General features: G+C 38.1%; 1 protein-coding gene and 1 long non-coding RNA gene across 4 annotated transcripts in view; one reads left to right on the top strand and one right to left on the bottom strand.

Annotated features, from left to right (window-relative positions):
- Nucleotides 1-982: 982 nt before the first annotated feature.
- LOC123659763 overlaps nt 983-21,419 on the bottom strand; it is a 44,084-nt gene continuing 23,647 nt past the window's right edge. The window contains exons 1-2 of one of the 3 annotated variants that reach the window (XR_006744082.1): nt 5,940-6,008; nt 983-1,168 (exon numbers count right to left, since the gene is read on the bottom strand). Coding sequence is in view for 1 of the 3 variants with exons in the window: in XM_045594941.1 (XP_045450897.1) it covers nt 5,189-5,370; nt 5,940-6,036 (279 nt within the window). In the remaining 2 variants the exon portion in view is untranslated. The other 2 variants (XR_006744081.1, XM_045594941.1) reach the window with 2 other exon arrangements.
- LOC123659765 lies at nt 19,662-20,190 on the top strand. The gene is made up of 2 exons (XR_006744083.1): nt 19,662-19,851; nt 19,973-20,190. It is a non-coding gene; the product is annotated as an uncharacterized LOC123659765 (long non-coding RNA).

Genomic DNA, 21,419 nt, shown 5'->3' on the forward strand with positions numbered 1-21,419 from the left:
CGTCCGCCTGACGCCCGCCTGACGTCCGCCTGACGCCCGCCTGACGTCCGCCTGACGTCCGCCTGACGTCCGCCTGACGCCCGCCTGACGTCCGCCTGACGTCCGCCTGACGTCCGCCTGACGCCCGCCTGACGCCCGCCTGACGTCCGCCTAACGTCCGCCTGACGTCCGCCTGACGCCCGCCAGACGTCCGCCTGACGCCCGGCTCACCCCGCACGTGTACATAGTCACTAAGTACATATTTATGAGGTCCCAGCTCCGCCGGAGCAGTATTACTTCGTGTTAGTGTAGACGTAAGATTCGCTCCGAACGCTCGAAACTGTCTCGCTCTGTAAATACTGTCAAGCTCCAGACTCCTGCGCTTGGAGCCGGCTTCGAATACTTTTAAGTATGTTAAGAACGTGTCTTCCAGCTTATCTTATCCGGAACGTTTTACCTACTCGTAATGAAATTATTTCTGTTACCATATCGTTTTACATATATTACATGACCGGAGTTCACGCCCCGAGTTAAATGTGAGGAACTGAAGTCGCAGAGACCGGCCTCTGGGTACAGCGTGAAACTGTAGCTAGAGTCGTGCGTGTCGACTAACCAGCAGATGGTAGTTTAACGTGGAGACAAGTATGTTAGTGTAGTTCGGGAGATGACAGACTATTTTTATAGTTAAGTTTGTTTTAAGTTTTGTAATTAAGTATATTATCTTGTGACAATATTCGAGGTGTAGCGCCGCGTAGGACGGCCATTTTTTGTGATCGCTAACAGCAGTGTCATTTCATTTTATTTATATATTATATTATGTAAAGAATATAAATATATTTTGCAACACTACATTCTAAGTATTTTTACTGAAGAGACAAATGTATGTATTTTCATATACTTCTGGCAGTCTATGTCTCCTACAAACTTGCCAATATGAGTCTGATACCTTTATGTATTCGAGATCGATATAATGTAAATGTAAGTGAAATAAAGGAACAATGCATTGAAAGTTTTATTATTTTTATTTTGCTTTATTATAATCGATACACAAAATAAATTTGGAATGTGTGGAGGCCGCACGACGGTCGCTCGCGCGCTCTGAAGCACGTCGCAGTGACTTCTGTAGGTCCATATCCAGGGTCCGGAGTTTACGGCGACTGGCGGGACACAAGTGCTCACCACTGCCGTGCTTAGGTAAAAGACAGTAACTTATAAATATCGAAATTGAGCTCAGTCTTGGATTCCTTCGAACTAAATATATGGTATCGTAGTATAAATATAGGCTTAATAAAGTAGTCTTAATAATATATAAGCCAATTTGTACGCCTCTGCTGCCTGGTACTGCCAAATCCACTAAGTTTGACTTAATATTTGGGCATAGCTTCTACCATGTTAGAACTATGATCTGAGAAACTGTTAGCTTTTATAAAATTAGGAAGTTCTGGCCCTCGCAGGCTCTTTGGCTATATTTTATCATTGTAATATTATATAGTCAAAATTTTACAAAAGGCAGTGAACAACGGTCCTTACTAAGCACGGCAGCACAACTCATAAATCGACACCAACAATTTATACTAAGCTAATTCATAAAAGTGAACTTTACCATAGAAGCTTATAAAAGGTAAAAACGTGATACCGTTTATATTAAGAAACTTGTTTGAAATTTTGTATCTTTAATAGTTAATTTATTCATTGCAATTTAACAATTATTTTAGTACTTATAAAAACACATTTTATCAAGTTCCCATTAAAAAAACCAACTTATCGAAAATTCGAGTTGGCATAATGTAAATTGTTGGAATCGAAATGTGTCGTGAGAGCGTCGCGAGCGAACGTTCGGCCGATGTTCCCGAGCGGCGAACATTATTCGAGTACAAGCAAGAGTAGCGCGGCCGCGTCTGACGCGGTCGTATCGATATTGTTATGTACGTAAAATACAAAAGTTTACAATCTCAACACTTAACACTAACACACGGTTATCGAGACAAACATTCAAAATATGTAGTTATTGAAATATTTCGTTAGACATTATCACGAAAGTTGCGATATACATAATATATAAGCTATTTAATTACTCTCTCTCTTTATATAATACATTATACAAGTAACAGTCGAATAAAAGATTTAATAGAAAAAATGCAATAAAAGTTTTACAACTATAGATTAAAATCTTTAGAGTCGGCATCTCTCGACAGCACTCGACTAACATTACAAATCGAACAACTACAAATATCAAAATAGTTCCCAAGTGTTCCGCGTCGGAGCAGAAACCACTCGGCCGTAATTCATAGCGATCGCACGTGTAGTTCATTTCATGCGAACTGGTCAGCTAGAATAAATCATAACTGTCTTAATTATAAAATTCCCTAAAAATTGTACATATATCGCAGATTCTCTTTCACTTGTGATTTTACTACATTTTTTTTTAAATTTTGATTTAAAGCACTATTTAATGTCACCAATACTTTTGAAATGAACTACACTTACATGAATATAAAACAGCAAGAACATCTCGCGACACAGAGGTAGTACAACGACGTCGAGACTATCCCGAACAGCTAATGAAAATTTGGCCACCGTTACCCATACCTGACACAACATTATTAATATAAACACATATTACATATGATTTCTTTTCATCCATTACATATACTATTACATATAATCTACATATATTGCATGTTATAATACTGTTTAATGTCTTTTGATAAAACTAATCAAGTGTATATAAAATAAATCGATTAAAATTTGATAGTGAAGCAATTGAATTGTTCAAAAAGCGTTCAACGTGCGACTTACTGCTAGTGTATACGTGACACACGTCACAACATTGTAGAACAGAAGTGGGTAGTCTCTTTCTCTGACATAAATTTATAATCTCACAAAACCAGCATATTTAGTAGAGTCAATTTCAAAATAACACAAACAAATTCAATAACTCGGATGTGTGCAAATCCTAGAGGAAGCTAGAATTTAAAAGAAGAAGAAGTGGGTAGTCTTCAAACCGATACTTCTCGCAAAACTGACGATTTAAAAGTGCTTTTAAAGCCTAAACTAAGTTTTTCGGAGACAAAATTAAAATACGCCTCAGAATGTTTTAAACAAAGACAAGCCACCACTTTTGTAAATTATAACGTATAAATCTCCGTCGCGGATAATTCATTGTTTAACAGTGAGGCCACGTTCCCTAATAATAATCAAATAAAAAGTTTCTTTCACATTTTCGACAGTTGCATAATATCTTAAACTAAGATCACTCGCATTTAAAACATTTCATCTGCAGACATCTTAAGATACAGATAGTATATATATACGTATAGTAGCAAAGCAGCGAAATTACAGAAAAACTAAAAGGATAACAAAAGTTACGAGAGACCTCTTCTAATACCTACGGCCGTTGAACTAAAGGTCATTGGCAAAAGGAGACTCAGGAACTTGGCGCCCAAACGGGTCGTGTGACATTCTGCCTACGTAGGGCTGTCAGGTCGTCAAAGTAACCGGACATACTGGCCAGTTTGGCCGGACACCCTAAATATTAAGGATTTTTTTGTTTTTATGTTATTGTCAATACGCCATACGATTTTTTTTTTTAAATTAAAACCAGGTATTTTTATTTAATAAATCTTCATTTACAATAAATCTTCTAAAATTTTATTTTGGAGGTGATTGATCAAAATTAAAAAGCCTAACCAAAGCCGGAGATACTTTAATTTAGCCGGAAACGCATTCAATAATCCTAAATATGTCCGACTTTAACCGGGCGCCTGGCAGCCCTATGTTCAGTTGTAAGACTGTCTTGGGTTCAAGTTCAAGGATTGGGAAAGGATGATTTTTATGATATATTTTATTTACTTGGCAAATTAGAGTACTGACAGGTATATAAAAACAAATTATTCTTCATTGTTACCTTGGTAACAACGACGTGAAGTGGGTACAATACCCACACGCGACCTTTCAAAGCTACGCTTACGTTCAACACATTAGATTAAATAATGGCCAACATTTACATTGAAGTCGAGCAGTTGTCACGCGTCATCTGATCCGCACTCTACGAATAATTTCGTACGGTTTCGTTAAACAACGACGAAAATTACGAAACCGGACAAACGTACAATTTGTAAAAATGTATTCGCAAACACTCTCGCTCCCAAGCGGTACAGTAAGTGCCGGTGTCCGACAGCGACGGAACACTAGGCGATTAAATGCATAGAGTTACATAAAAGTTACAAATATTCTATTAAAAAGGCAATATATTAAAAGTATCAAAGACATTTAGAGCTACAACAGACACACGAGTATAAGAAATGCATCAAAACGAGATGTACGATATAAAGATTCAGAACATCGATACATTCGGCAGTTTGCGCGAATTGAACACACGCGATAAGGCAGTGGAGTTACACGTCTTTGTACTCGCTCAACAACTACATACATGACCGCACGCGTACTTGAGCCGCGACCGCGGCGACTAAAAGCTTTAGTAACACAACGGATATAAGTGTAAACTCTCGAGTGCGGGGCGCTCGAACCAGAATAATATTTATACTACATATTAGACTATCGATCGTGGGACCGTATGAAAAGCCGATCGAAACTTGTCGAAAAACCACGCGCAACCGGATTGCACCGAGTGAACGATTAACAGTTTTTCCATAACTTGCTCCGGACATACACAACATTGCGCGGGTCCTTTCGACCGACGCGACGTCGACCGTGACCTCATGGTACCGAGCGACATAAAATTACATATAAAACGACGTCCGGTCGAAAGTGTCTATAAATATTATCCTCGTTCGTCTCCCGACATAACGTGACGATATCGTTCATAATAGATTTCGCTACGCGTTTCCAAATATTTACATTTCGTTTTCATCGAGGCAGTCGATGTCGCCCCGACCGGAGGTCGGTTACTTTCGTAAATATGAGAAGTGGAGTTTAACATGAGATCATTTCCGAACCGAACCGAGACTCGCTCCCGCTCGACGCTAGTTGCTCAAACTTGTTATTCGTGAAAAGTGTTCAGTCCTTCCGATTCACTCGAGAGTGCGAAGACAACGGTTCGGTCGAACGGTTCAACCGTTCAACAGTTTTACCGAGGGAATAGGGTCGAGGTTCGAGTGTGGGCGGGGCGCAGCGCGCAGCACAACGTGGCGAACACCGAGCGCGGTTGTGGCGCGACTGGTGGCGGGAGCGGAGGCGGGGGCGGGGGCTAGTCGCGCGCGATGGGCGTGCTGCAGGCGGCGGAGAGCGCGCGGCGCGGGGCGGGCGAGCGCGCCTGGGACTCGTCCGCCCCCGCCTCCGCCTCCGCGCCCGCGCCGCTCGCACTCGCACCGCACAGCGACGTGAACACACTGCTCGACGACACCTCGCGAACGCATCGCTTCTGCTCCGCTGCAATATCAATCATTACTCATTTAGTGTTACTTTCGATGACTAATATAATATAAAAATCTGAAATTGATTGTAAAGTAAAGAGAGTGGCTTAAATAAATAAGAAGACGCTTATCATCAGTTCTCCTAAAATTATTGCAGCTTTCGATTACTGGTAAAAAAATAATCTTGTTGAGGGAAAAACGTAAACATAATTTTCCTTGTCGTGAATCAACTGGTTTATGATTATTTTACTACCGCGCCCACGCTGCGGTTACGTAAGGGCCACAGTGGTACACATACAGCCCGATTGAATGTCAGGAAAACTGCGACGAATACTTACATGTAGTCAAGTCAAACAAAGGATAAAAAACGCCTAATACTCAACGGCCTTCACTAGGATTTAAGTTATGTTGTTTCTCGTAGTCTGGTCAAGATCCCCATCTTGACCAGACCACGAGAAACAACTGTATGGCCAATACAAATGTTTGTCATATACGGGGATCGAAACCGCAACAGCTACAATCTAGGGCTGTGACCATTGCGCCAACGCGTCGTCGAAAATGTAACGATACGAGAGAGCAGCTCACCGATTAGGTTCTGCACGTTGTCGATGACCACCTCCGTGTTGTAGGTCGCGTCGACGGCGCGCTGCAGAAACGCCGTCCACGTGCTCAGCTCGGCCTCCTGCGACAACGGACACGAGTCATCGTATCGTATATCACGTGTCACTCAGTGCTGTTGTTGTTTAACGATAACAGTGAGAAAATGTTTTATAAAATTATTATTATAATTTTCGTGTAAGATTATACACAAACGCATTTGACTGACACATTCACAATAAAGAAACAGCCAACAGACCTCGCAATCAATATTTATACGGACCATACGGTTGTTTATCCTTCACCGTAATCTGGGAAGTAATAATCGAGTTGTTTTCCGCACGCCCTACACAGGACACGATGATACTCTGGTAAGCGTTTACACTCAATAATATTAAGACAGATGTATCCTGAGCCTTGCTTTTGCTTCATTAAAGTAATGAGAACAACCTCTTCCGTGTAACGCAGCTAAACGAGTGTTACAGGGAACAAGCCCGCGGTCCGCAGTCGCCGCTCTGTTAACGTCGGGTAAGTGCACGGCACGTCGAGAGCACTCGTTCTCCTCACTACATAGTTTGGATGCATTTGTGTTATCATCGCTTTACTACATTATTATTCAGTATTTTTAATTTTACACTCAACGATATAAAGAGCGTATAAAAGCGAAACACTCGAAAAAAATATTGTTAGGGCGCAGTATCATACGCACAATGGGAAACAATTAGCTATTGTTATGAAAAAATAATCGTTTTTGGTACAGAATTGGTCCCGATACTATGCCACTAATACTACCTAATAATCATTGAAAAGCTAGTGCTTAGTAACTGTTGACTATTAAAATATAAACTGATGTTATTTTATTGTTTGTGCATAGTTTTAGCTTTTTAATTGTAACTTCAAATGGTCAAAGGCCATGCTGTGTATACCAATCGTGACTGTTTATGACCGGCTTACTAACTTAATAAATAGTCATCAAGATTTGCCATAGTTTCCTACACAAGAGTTTAAAGCAACGTGTAACTCAAGACCGTATCGAGCGTACGTTCGTTCTCGTATTACAATTGTCCCATTAAAAGGAATCCTCGCAAGTGTGGCGAGTTTCCTAACGCGGAAGTCGCGAGTCGTTAGCGTCGCTTATCGGGAGTACATTAGCGGCGCGTACAATTAGCGAGGATGAATGAGCGCCGCGTCAGACGCGCCGGCAGCGCCTAAAATAAGATATGACATCGGCCGGCGACCGGCGCTCTGGTAAAGCTACAGCCTGGCTCGACGCTCTTCAGACGAAAACTTAGCACACAGCGACATTAAAGGCGTCAAAACTATATTAGGCTTTTGTCTACGTAAATAAAATCTAATAGCTATATTTGTGTTGCCAAAAAAGGCGAAAACGGATCAATTTGGCTACTTTTCTAATATTTTGTAGAAAGTTCTTATTAAATGATATATTAAAGAAAAATACACAGATTCAGAACATTTCAAAATAACGTAACGCCCTAACAACGTCTATTACGTGATGTAGTTTTAAAATAAAAACAATTAGGTTACAAGTAATTGACACCAGTAATAAAGCTGTAACCAAACAAAGAATGATTAAATAAAGTGAAGAGGTCCAACATTTCTGTGAACTAACGTCATAATAAAGTGTTACCCCTAACAAAATAATGAGGTAAGGCACAGCAGAAAATTTCCTGCTCAAAATATGGAGCAGCCCGACTGGGGAAGTACCTCGACCTTACAGAAGATCACAGCTAAATAATACTGCTTTCAGGCAGTTTTATGTTCCTGTTCGTGAGTAAGGGGACCAGAGCTCCTGGGGGGAATAGAGGATAGAGTCAGAAACATGTTTGCGATGCCTCTGGTGTTGCAGACGTCTATAAGCTACGGTAATCGCTTACGATCAGGTGAGCCGTACACTTGTTTGTCGACCTAGTTGAATTAAAAAAAAAAGAAAAAACAACGAAATTGTTATTATGAACGACCTCAGTTATACACCGCGTGTGAAATTTCGTCAGTTGCCCGTTAGACTTGTAAGCATTGTTCTTAAATCCTTGCAAATATATTATTAACAGTGATTAGGAGCGGAGACCGCTGTGGTCGAGTGGCACAGATGCGAAGCCGCACGAGTACCTCCGCGCGGTGTCGCGTTACACCGGCCCGTGTGTCCTGTGTACTGTTTACTGTGTGCGCACCTCGATTGAGGTCAACTTTAACTTCAGCCAAACTTTACCTACATAGACCTAACTTAATACTCGCCACTAAAACAATACCCTCTGAGTGCAAACCTGAAACATCTTTTAATTCATGACATTTATTTAGCAAGTATATTTTATAACGAAACTGTAAACTTAATAACGTAACATATTTAATACTATTAAGCTAAGTCTTTTGTTACAAATCACAAAAATTTATTTAAAAAATATCATAAATTCATCCTTCCCATCGCGTCCTTACTACAATATACGAACTAAGATCCCTCGAGGGATCGACGAAGATAATTAAGTAAAATGTAATTAATTTGCATGGTATACTTGGTCGTAGAGAAATTCAATAAATAATTAATCATCCGAGTCGTTGACCTCACAAAGGCAAAATTTAATAATGATTTAATTGTTTCCACTGAAAACAACTTTTATGTAAATTAAAAACAAAACACTATTAAAATAAGGAATAATTTTGTATATAAACTAATTACACATACATACGTATGTATAGCTACGTAACATTTCTTTGTTTTATAAATTAAAAAAGCAGATTACGACGCTCTGAGAATTCATTGCGAAATAAAAAGGAGTAAATTAGTCTTTGTTTTATATTACTGTGAATGATAAAATGTATTCGTGTCAGACACAAAGTCGGCATCAAACTGTTAATTGTTCACGATAACTCTTGTATTGAGGGGGAGCCATGACGAAACAAGTGAAAAGTTTCAGGATGCACTTCGTACGTTACTCAAAACAAGATCTTTTATTTGTTTTCGTACAAATAAATAGAGCTAGAGAGCAATCAGAATTAGACCTAAATAAGAGCAAACGGAGTGTTGGGCGCGCTCCGTACTTCCTGGGCGCGCGTCGGAGCGGTCAGCGCCGGCTCGTGCGTGTTGCGCGCGGCGCGTTCGTATAAATAGCTGTGACGGTCAGGGCCGGGATGCGCGGCCGCTGCACTATTTCAGCTGCGTTACGATGATGTCATCCTAGACACTGGATCGACACACGGTCGGGACCTTTCACTGCGATTAGAAACACTTTCTAATATCGCCTCGTGTGGTTCTGTGCGCTCGTAACTTACACCCGTAACATGATCATACGATCTGTACCGTTAGGTATCTTTACTTTTACAACAGCCAGACGAACGTTCGGAGTCACCCATACGGTCAACGATCAGTACCGACACCACGAGCGCCCCACCAGTAGGTCAAGCGGTCAGCGCGCCTCAGTCCGCGAGCGATCCTGTTACTATGACCGATTTAACGATGACGCTGATCAAATTTAAACGTTCAATGAATCCATCCTTCGCGCCTGCCAGCTCGGTAATATACGACCGTGATCGTTTAGACAAAATATTATATCATGGCTAATGAAACGATATCGGCAGTAACATTTTATTTTAGGAAACTGACTCTGATTCGATGTTAGCTCTTAAATTCTAGGGTACAAAGATTACATAGAACATCGGTTACGTTTATGTGTTTATACAAAAAGGTTTCACAAAAGTTCATCGATAGCTGTTCCATTACGCTTCAGCCTGTAATATCCCACTACTGGGCATAGGCCTCTTTCCCCATGAAGGAGAAGGATCAGAGCTAAATCCACCATGCTGCTCCAATGCAGGTTGGTGGATTTACTATGAGTAACGATCGCTATCAGGTGTACATGATAACAACCGGGGCCGACGGCTTAACGTGCTCTCCGGGGCTCGGTGGGGAAACCCACAAGGACCGAACTAAAACCCAAATCACGGCAAACATCTGTATGGCCAATACAAATGTTTGTGGGGATCAAATCCGCAACCGTCAGCGGTTACAAACCAGTGCTGTGACCGTTGTGCCAACGCGTCGTCAATTCAAGTCGCTGTTCCATTCGTTGTATGATCAACTTCAACTAACTCCTCATATATATACTAATGAAAAGTAAAAATTGTAGAATTCTTGGGAGGAAAATCGCTTCTCCTTAATACAGATAGCTCAGCTACCTAGCTAGGAGAAGTAGAGATCATAATAGTAATTGCTTCCAAATTACACCTAGAAACTGATTGTTCCTTTTTTGTTACTTGTTACTTGAATATGTTGTGTAAATACGAAAATAAATAAATAAATATTAAATATTAAATATTGAAAAAGTTTCACCTAAGGGTGTTGGGCTGTCCAAAGTCCAGGGGTTTCCAAAGGACAGTCAAACCCCGACTTTAATGAAACATTGTCCAACATTATCCGACAGGACTTAATTGAAAATATAACATACTTTTCTTTACAGTTAAATGTTGTAAATTGCAGCTTAATACAAGATATTGCATTAAAATATATTTTGTACAAATATCTTAAGAATCGTGGACTAGCGCGCGCTCCGCAGTTGGAAAAAATACTTCTTTGCATATTTCATCACCTGCGTAGATGATGCCACTCACGTCGTGTTACACGAGCTGGTCGTAAATCAGAACATTTTGCAGGATATGGTATGACACCGCTTATTCCTAAGTTTCGTGCTTATGTTAACTTAGTGTCAGTTGAGGAGATGGCATTAACCGTAAAAAAATAGCCGCAAGAGTCGCTTTTCGTGATCATATTCAAACTGTGAAAACTTCAATATCACACGGGGACTGCAAACATCGTTGCGATGGTCAACAATACACGTTCGTGATTGTGATAAAAGCGTACATACTATATCATAAATAGCTATTGATTTTTTACTTAACAGATTTTTAGTTCTACTCGAAAAAAATTCGGACTCGAGAAACCATAAATATGAACATCACAAAAAATATAAAAATATACAATCGTGAACAACCGATCCACACGTGGATATTGTTTGGCCCAAATTGTGGAGATAACTAATGACACATCTTGTGCATTTTACGTCAAGATTAGTTTCAGATAATTCACAATTTGAGACAAGGTCTTACAAACCCGAATCATATATTCCCGATACCCGAATAATTTTGATGACATAAAACTAATCCATGTTATTAAAATATAGCAAAACCGGAGCTGAATATTGATATATGCTAATGAACCGTCGGCGAAGCAGAACCACAAACAAAACAATAGACTATGACATAAGAATATACGGCTAGCATCGATTGAATGGCAGTGGCCTACAACGATAACCTTAATATCAGCTTATGAGTACTATACAAAATGGATAGAAAAAAATTAAGACGACTAGAAAAGTTTCCTCGGAGAGAAATCTAACTTTCTCAAAGTGGAACAGGTTAAGCACCCAGTAGCGCGGATGAGCGTTAGAGCTAGTTAGTAGTTAGCACAAAAGCCGGGCCCACGCGAGACGACACACTTCGAGCGCGTATGAGCGCCGCGCTCCAGCATCCTAAGTGCAGATGGGTTCTCTAAAAATGCGAGAATTACAACTAAATTAATAAAATCTACACTTAAAACTCCTTTACAATACTTTATCAATGGATTACTATTTTATACTGAATTGGGTTGTTACGTGTAAAAAGTAAGTAATGCAAGCAGTAAAGTTTTATAAATAGTGTATGTTTTGGGATCGGAACCAAAAGAATCCTGTCAGAAATATATTACTCACGTAATGTTAATAATTCAAGTGCAACTTTCGTGTGCCTGCCGGAACAGAGGGAATTAGGTCAGCGTCGGAGCAAGGTTAAGGACCATCGAACTGTGTCGCACATCGCCCTCGCCCTGCGCTCCCCGCCTCCCGTCGCTTTATACGTGTGTTTATCCTCGATAACAAGTTTTAGGGTTATCTTTCAAGTGCGGAACATTCCCAGCGAATGCTTTTATCCGCTTATTACACTGAAACGCTATTTAGGCAAGGATCATTCACTTTAATTCGCGAAAATGATGACGGAGCGTGTTGACCTCTTAATTAACCTCCGACTCGCGGACGGCTCCGCTCTTTGTTGTTAAATTTGACCTCATCGCATTAAGTGCTAAAATGTTATGATAGCGTCTTGTGATGAACCCGTGATTATAGTCCATTTGACTTGTGTCCTGTGACAACTGATTAAGAGTTACTTAACCTCGATTCCGACCAGCTCTCGCTTCGCTTAATAGTATTATTATTTTAAAAGAAATGTTGAGAAATTCGATAACCATCCGCCACAGAATCGAAAGTAAATCGACTTAACTTCCGTTATTTCTTCTTTCGAATTGTACCATATTAAATTATTTTTACAAACGCACGTGACTTAAATCTATATATATAAAAATGTATGTTTGTCTGTATGTCCTTTATAGAATCGTAAACTATGCATTGATCATGGCATGATCTCCAGCAAAGTGTTATTTATGCATGAGCCCACAAAGGTTTCTGAGTTGGTACGACCAAAGAAAATAAATTTAAAAAAATCGTAGCAACGCGCGCATGCCAGCTAGTAATTTATAAATAAGATTGAAATATAAAGCAGTTTTAAAGAATAGTTGCATCATGTAATTAAAATTTAACAATCATTTTGAGATATTCTGTAATAAGCAACTGTCTACTTCTTTACGAAAACATTGAAGCTCGAAATGTTGTAATATAAGAACAAAGCTCGAAGACGCACTACAATGGCGTGAGATGCTGATTGAGACGTCGTGCGAACACACAATGTGTTATTTGCGAGTGTTTCAGAGATTGCGAATCCAGGGAGTCACGGCGACCCACTTCTCTTTATCAGATATCGTTCCGTTCTACAAAGCAAAAACATTACGTATTCTTCGCATTACAACTCAGATTATTCAAACTCGTTACACTTACATATTTTCTCATTCTATTCTTTTGTCTTTCGTCTCCTCCTTCACGCACACAAAATTATACATACAACGTGTAGGGAAGTTTCTATATTTTTTATCAGCTTCTTCTCGCAACTTTGTACATTTGAATTTCCGACTAGATAGATAATTAATGAATAACACATTAAATAAATAATAAAAAAAACACCACTTTCCTGGCATATATTGTAAAAACTACTGCTAGTTGTACTGTACGAGCGTTTTTAAGTTCGCGGAATGGAATGGAATGGAAGAGGATAAGCGGGCTCTTTATAATTAAAAAAAAAAAAAAATACCGTCGAATTGAGAACCTCCTCCTTTTTTGGAAGTCGGTTAAAAATTTCAAGTGACTCATAATCTATACAAATAAATAAAAGCTAGTTAACGAAGAAAAAGTCAGCAACGTGAAGTTAGCTAGTCAATGAAGTATAACTTCTATTACTTCTACTTTCTGTACATATACCAAAATAACATTTTTTACAATTTTTGTCTGTCTGTCTGTCTGTTTGTTTCGGCTAATCTTTGAAACGGCTGGACCAATTTCGACGAGACTTTCACTGACAGATAGCTGGTGTAATAAGGAGTAACTTAGGCTAATTTTATTTTAGAAATTTATTTATTTTATAGCTCTGCGAACTGAACAATAACTTTTTTGTTAAATTTCACGAGGACGAAGTCGCGGGCACAGCTAGTTAGTATATATGTCAAGTTTTGTTGTAATCAGATCATTACTCCTTGAACAAGGTGCAAATTATGGAGAAAAGCAAGGAAGGTCTGTTTAAACTATATTGAATGAGATGTCATCGGTTTACGAGGACTCTCCAGGAAAAACAATGGTTTATGGACCACCAATGGAGACAAGGATGACATGTTAAATCGAATTCTTATTGGAGATGAAACTTGGGTTCATCATTATGAACCTGAGTTCAAACAAGTCTCCGAGGACTAGCATAAAAATGGTACAACACCACCAAACAAGTTTGACCGACTGTAACACCAGTCGACCGGGGACTCAGAAGGAATTTTATTGATAGATTACAAAGATATTGTGTTTCTGTAACGGGGTAATACTATGCTTCAATTTTAGAGAGTAGTGGTCAAAAAAGTTATAAAAGAAAAAAGACGGGGAAAATAAACAAAATGTCTCCAGTTATTTCATGGTAATGCTCCCATTCATAATTCATAAGAGACGTGTTGCGCTGGTAGGCCTCCATAAAGAGCGCTTCAATATTTTAAATCACCCACCCTATAGTCCAGATCTGGTCCCGATTATTATCTCTTTTTAAAAAAGAAAAAAAGAACTGCGTGGTAAGAAATTTTCCACTGACGATGAGGTTAAGAAAATGCTTTCATCATATTTTTTGGATAAAGACAAAACATTTTTGATGATGGTATAAATAAGTTAATTGATATTGAAGAGGAAAAATAATTTTGTGTTTTTATTTTTACTGAATACCCCCTACATATTCCGCGAATATAAAAACGCACCCTCGTAGTTTCAGGAACAAATATGAAGAAAGCCGCACCCAATTTCATGGTCCTGGTAACAAGATTTTTCTTACAGGAATTGTTTTGGTGTTTATGATCTAAATTGTAACCCAATTTGATTAACAGTTGCGATTCGATCTCTGTTCTCGATTCTCTGTTCTCTTCGATCTCTGTCATGATAAAAATGTGTCATAGATACCGTCGCAGCCATATAAACGCCTATCGCAGACAGACAGTCTAGTAATAATAATTCTCATATGGTTTCATACAAACAAGCTTTCTAGGTGGATGCTCGATTAAAACCTTTCAACGCGTAATATATGTGTTGACATAACTTTCACCGACCGCAGGAACCGTACCTAAAATCGTTCGATACAAAATCTATTGTTATTGGCCAATATTCAGCATTTACGCAAAAATTTATTCGTCAACTTATCAGATTAACAAACTACAGATCTACTGATGTGCCAAAAACGTATTTAAAATAAGTTCGAAAACCTAATTTTTTACAGTAAAATGTGAAAAAAGAACAATTTAAGTAATATAGTTAATAAGGCTATAAGTTTAAACAAACAACTCGCAAAATCAAAATTAAATGTTTATTGTGAAAGCTACATACTGTCGAAAATTCCTTATTGAAAAGAACATGCGTTAAGTTAATTTGGGAGCCGAGGTCGAGGTCGAGACCCTAAGAGACCGGCGGCGGCGGCGGCGGCAGGGCGGCGGTCCTGTGCTTTCACCGCGATTAACCGAACAATAGCTCGCCCGCGCATTAGAAAGCTAATTTCCGTTTATATGCAAATCCCGTGCACGAGATATTATAATTGCCTTCATATTTTATTGTGCCGCTTTACTTTTACCGGCTCCGACGGTGCGTGTCGCCACACGACCAGCTAATCCGACCCGAAACAGATGTCTCTTCCGGACAACGGTACACGAGAGCGAACCGGATGCGAGCCAGTGGCGTTTATCTGCGTCAACATATCGCAATAGATATGAAACGACGCTAATTGATTTCACTTGTCGCTTTTATTTTCTAATGATACATTTTTATAAAGCGAAATCGATTTAATTTGATTCACAATGAACGACAATGTGATTGTTAATGAATCGTCATAAGCGGGAAAACAGCGCGGCAGGGTCTGCATTGAAAGTGACGGTGCAAGGCTGCGTCGACGCATTTTAATCGGATGCAGTCGGTGGCGACGATGGAAATATCGTCCGACGATAACGATAATTATTGCAGTCGAATTTAATCCAAGAGGATTCAATGAAGCACTACTATTAGTACTTTAGTGAAAGTACAAAGCTCATTAACTTTCAAATAGCATTTTTCACTGATTACATACTTAAGAAAATGTCACTCCGCTTTCATTCGATTGCCATCACAAAATAATTGAGGCTAGTAGTAACCGCTTTTCTTAAAAATAAAACGAAGACGTGCCCTTAATGATTCGAAGGCTATTTGACGTCGACAAATCTGCCATAAATCAAGTAAAAGTTGTGCAGGTGTGACACGCGAGCAAGTAAATTAAACCTGGTTACCACCCGATCAGGTATTAGGTGTCGGGAGTGATCGATGTGGGCCGGGTCGCTAACCCGTCGAGCCGACACTGTGAATGACCGGTGTCGGCGCGTCGGCCGCAATTACACGATGCGATAACAGATAAGCCGCGCGTTATCAGCTGATTATGATTGTTTACACGATCGCTGGAGAGATATCTTCGTTTGTGGCTTTGCTTTGTAAACAATTTGCAATGCGCTACTGGTATTTCATTTCAAAGGTGCCGGTCGTTACCGTGTTATTATTAGATTAGTAATTTTCGTTTGATCGATTGCATATTTGTGATTGGTGAATAATAATAAATAATTAGTATAAGGTATACTAACTTAACTTTTATTTGTAATTTTGTAAATAGCGGAGATTATTTAATTCCACTTACATTTCAAAAATAATAAATAAGTTAAATTTAAACTTATTTGTATAAGCACACTCTTGTCAGCTTCCATTCTATTTAAAAATATTACAAAATGTCACATGAAAATGAAGCATATAATAAGAATAGCAGAGCCCTTTAACCCTAATACATAATATTACCATACTTATATACTTATGATAACAAAATACAACACTAACCTATTTCAACCGTGTAATGAAATATAAAGAATGAATAAAGCTGGAAGAGTTAGTATAGATCGTAAGCAATAAATTCAAGTTACGAATTTACGATACCGCTCTGTGAATGTTGCTGCATAAAGAATTTGAGATAGGTTCTATGTGCATAATTTCCATTGGCCAATATTGAACGTTTATCTTATGTTAATGTAAGTAAGTTAATATAATAAGTAATTCTCTGCCGAAAACGTTTGACGACGAATTTTCGAAAACAAAGAACTTCCCTACAAACGATTGATTCTTTACTTAGCCTCCACATATATTACGACGACTCTAGGTTGAAAATTTATTCTTAATAATCCTAACAATTCATGCATAAATCTTTTAATATTTCTCAATGGTGTAGACAGTGCGATGTCTGCTAGTTTGAGTTCAAGTATTATTAAGACGATTTATCAAATCGACTACAAAAAGCATTTTTTGCAATGTGCATCGCAGTCATTTCGCAGGCTAGACGTCGAGACAACGAGTACCGGCGGCGGGCGGCGGGCGGCGACTCCGCGAGTGCCGGCACTTGGCAGCCGGCGGAGCACACACTGAGACGGCAGAACGACTTTTTGTTTGGACGATGCATCACTTATTAAGATTTAGATGTCTGTCTGCCGTTTAAAATTCTTACTGCACTCACGAAGTTAAAACTTGCTCTGCGAAACAGTTCGTTTGCACATTACATTTCACATCAAGTGTAGGTTTGCTTAGGATTGAGTAAGTTAGATGTATTGCGCTCAGGTATTTTGGTTTAAAATGATTGACTTGGATTTATGGACATCCAGACCGAAAAGAAATAGATATTTATAGTGGTAGTTAGTGGTATCGAATCCGCAAACCGCTGGTATTTAGATGCGAACATGGCACAAGAGCCACAACACCCGAGCGGTTGTCGCCACAATCGCCGTTCGCTCAATTGGCGCACTTAATTGACGAGCGCACGAGGTCTCACCCTGCACGTGACCCCGACGACCGCCGACCAGGCGGGGAGCACCGGGAGCCGTCTGCATCCTCATTGAGCATAAATAAAATGCAATCATCGACATGCCAATAAAAAAAGATTGAAACTTTTGTTATTGCAACGAACGGTTAAATTGAAAAATGAATCACTGATATTGAATCATTGTACTTATATAGCAAGCTTTTTAATGTACTATACTCCAAAGAGTAAGTAAAATACCCACAAGGCGGAAATAAATACAAAGAGTTTCTTACTATCGTACTTACTACACGTATGCCTATATTTTAAAATCTAGGGTCGCCAAGAAATTACTTCGGGGACCAACTGTTCAGTTGGGCTAGCCAAGGTTTCAGAATCTTAAGCTTTTCTTTACTTAGTAAAGTGATATTAAAGATTTATCGCGAATAAAAAACTTGTTGATTGTTTCGAACAAAGATTGTTCCGAAATACCTACTTTAGTAATAAAATAAAACCTATTGTTTAGCCAAAACACAATCCCTCAATCAGTTTGACACTATTAGATATTTTAGTAAACTATCAATTCGGACCAAGCGAGATAATGAAATCGATAACTTTATTTATTATAAGAAATGAATTTAATGTTTTTATATTTATTAATGTTACATTGTTTTGTTTTTAGTGTTATGCTCAAGTCAGCTAATTCTTTTTTAATTGTGGTTAAATTTTTTTATCCTTTTGTTTTTTGTCTCCTTTACTATATCTAATGAATTGGGTTATGCCTGTAATATTAGATGTAAGAAATAAAATAAAATAAATAAATAAATAAATAACCTCGTATCTACATACGTAGTGTCAAATTTACATTTACTTCAATTATTTTTATTGCGATTACGACGAAGAAATAGACATATCAGCCGTTATTGACAGTTTTCCATTAACATCAGAAACAGTTTCAACCACTAGGTAAACGTTTCCCCGCGTCAGACCGCGGCGCTTGTACCCGTACCGGTCAGTCCACATTCCTTACCTAGATAGCAAAACAAAATTTAACAGAGTGTAGGATCGAAACGGCCTATTTATTCGGTAACACGTAACTTAGCGCGAATGCTCAAGTCTATGAAATCTGTCACATCATCCTAGTTACAAGTAAAGGTATTTACTCCACTGAGGGTCGAGTGCAGGTGTTACAACATTACTCAGTAATAAACTACGATGAGACTTATGAAACATTGTTTATACGACTAGCGTGTCGAAAAACCGTACAGTCCGTCCAATGGTAAGCGGTAGCCGTAGCCTACGGACGCCTGCAACCAGAGCATCACAATTTGCGTTGCCAACCCTTACCATCGCGCACACGCCACAGGAACCCAACACTACTTGAGATCAGTTTTACGTGGCTGTGATTTTTTGCAATGTTGAGGTATTTCCCCTTTGGGCTGGCTCCGGCTTTTAAGCAAGACATCGTCTGCTAGGTCACTAGCTTATTAATTGAACTGTTACTAAAAGGCAAATAAGTTAGATTATATTCGCTCAATATATTATAGAATGAATAAATTATAACATAGTATAGTATATAAAGACAATATAATAACACTTTTACACACGTAACGCAATAAATATCAACAGTTCCGATACACAATTCACAATATAAATTAAAAATATTAAACTGATTAAAGTTTCTTCTAAATACATGAACATAACATACATAAATGAACATAACCGGATATTTTTCTTTCTTTATATATATAGTAATCAAAGAATACTAAGAATAAGCCTGAATTTGCTATATCCGACGCAAATGTGACTACACGAAATTGTAGATACAACAAGGCGAATAAATAAATAAAAAAAATAATAAAATAAATATAATATAATAATATAATAAATATAATAATAGAATAATAGAATAGGAAAGGAAAATAATAATAAAATTGACATAAAAGTACGATCGAAACGAAAAGTACATAGAGACGGAAATAGAACCTATTTTGAAGTCGGATAAAAATAACGATACGTGAAGTAGTGGGCAGCTGTGCAATTCTCTAAGCGTAAATATCGTTACAGCCTAGATGACAGCCGCTGTTACAGCGACGAGGGCTATAAGGGTATTCCCTAAGATTAATTTCTACGCTGTTCGACACTAGCGCCGCATGGCTGTAGACGGCGTGATTTGAAAACAAATATTTGTATGTTCTTAATATGAAATCGGTATTCTCCAAGCAAAACAGCCACAAATTTCAACCGCAGCCTCGGCGTACGCTTACAACTTTTAGTGTCAAACGAAAAGCTACTATTTCGTGGCTGTAGCCAAGGATTTTCAGTCCATTTATATTGTGTTTAGTTTGTTTTAGTGATATTTTAAGTTGGATTACTCTATAAAAATGTAAGTATTTAGTACCTACATAATATGTTTCTTTTAAATCTATTTAGAACTCAGAACACATGAAGCAGTAATTTAAAAAAATATAGGTACATACTTATACTTATTTTTTTTGTGATAACAGGGCCGCAAGAGTATTGTGTATGTTGTACCTTCTAGAAGAAGCTAAAAGGCTAGACGATTTACACAAAAGACGTCAAAGTCGCAGTATACGCAATCTTTATAAAATATCATCAGACAGAGATTACATACGCAACTACAGGCTCACCAGGGATCTTATAGAAATATTGGAAGACGATCTCATGCCTTTTTTGCCCCAACAAGTACGGCGTGGTGGGCTCAGTCATCACACTAAGGTGATACTACCGGAACTACCTTATTTGTCTACTTATTAATTGATCTTTGTAGTTTAATATACAAAGCAGTGCAGTATCTACTATTTATTTTTTGTGTTACAATATACATCTAGTTCACACTGGGTTTATGTAGAAGCCTCAGTGTAAGTATGTACATAATTATATTGAGAGTTATCCAATAACAATAGTTAAGCGAATAGTTATATATTAGTATAGTAATATACATATAAAATATTACTATGTATTTATATAACATTGATAATTTATAGTGAAACCTTGTTTTTCTATTACTAATCTATTATTATCTACGACTATATGAAATGACAATAATCTTATTTCTTCCAGATTCTATGCACCCTATCTTTTTTGGCCACTGGAAGCTACCAGAATGTAGTTGGAAAATCATTTTTTAATTATGTATCACAACCATCTGCCAGCCGAGCTATTAATACAATTGTCAATGCACTAAATCATCCTGACATAATTAAAAAGTATATAAGATTTCCACAAAATCGTAATGAAAGAGAGACTCTGAAACAAAGGTACTTAAAGTAAATATATTTAAGTCCCCTTTGTCGACACTTCTGTTTGACCTTTATCTTTTGTTGCAGATTTTTTGAGAAATTTAAAATTCCTGGTGTGATTGGATGTGTTGATGGTACTTTGGTGGCCATGATTCGTCCCAAAACACAAGAAGAAAGATATTACTGCAGAAAAGGTTACCATGCTAGAAATGTTTTAATTGTGAGTGTTGTACTATAGAATATAAACACCCATTGGTTTATTAAAAGATAAAAATACATTACCTATAAATAAAAATATTTAATTTATCTTGAAAACTGATTTTTAACCGACTTCCAAAAAAGGAGGAGGTTCTCAATTCGACTGTTTTTTTTTTAAAATGGATTATTCCGTTTGGTCTGTGCTTATGAGAATAGAGATTATATTATATTATAATTATGTATAGAGACTAGTATTGATCATTTCATAATTTAGAAATAATAAATATTATAATATATATTAATGTTTAAAAATGAATATTAGTATTAACTATATAATGATGTTTGCATTGCAGATAAATGACTGTGATCTAAACATATTACATGTGGATGCTACATTTGGAGGGGCTACACACGACAGCTTCATTTTTAATAATTCTGTCATACAGCATCACCTGGAGCAACTAAACAATGCGGGAGAGACAGCATATTTGTT

The sequence above is a fragment of the Melitaea cinxia genome, chromosome 14 (assembly GCF_905220565.1).
Source record: "Melitaea cinxia chromosome 14, ilMelCinx1.1, whole genome shotgun sequence".
In the NCBI taxonomy this organism is placed as follows: Eukaryota; Metazoa; Arthropoda; class Insecta; order Lepidoptera; family Nymphalidae; genus Melitaea; species Melitaea cinxia.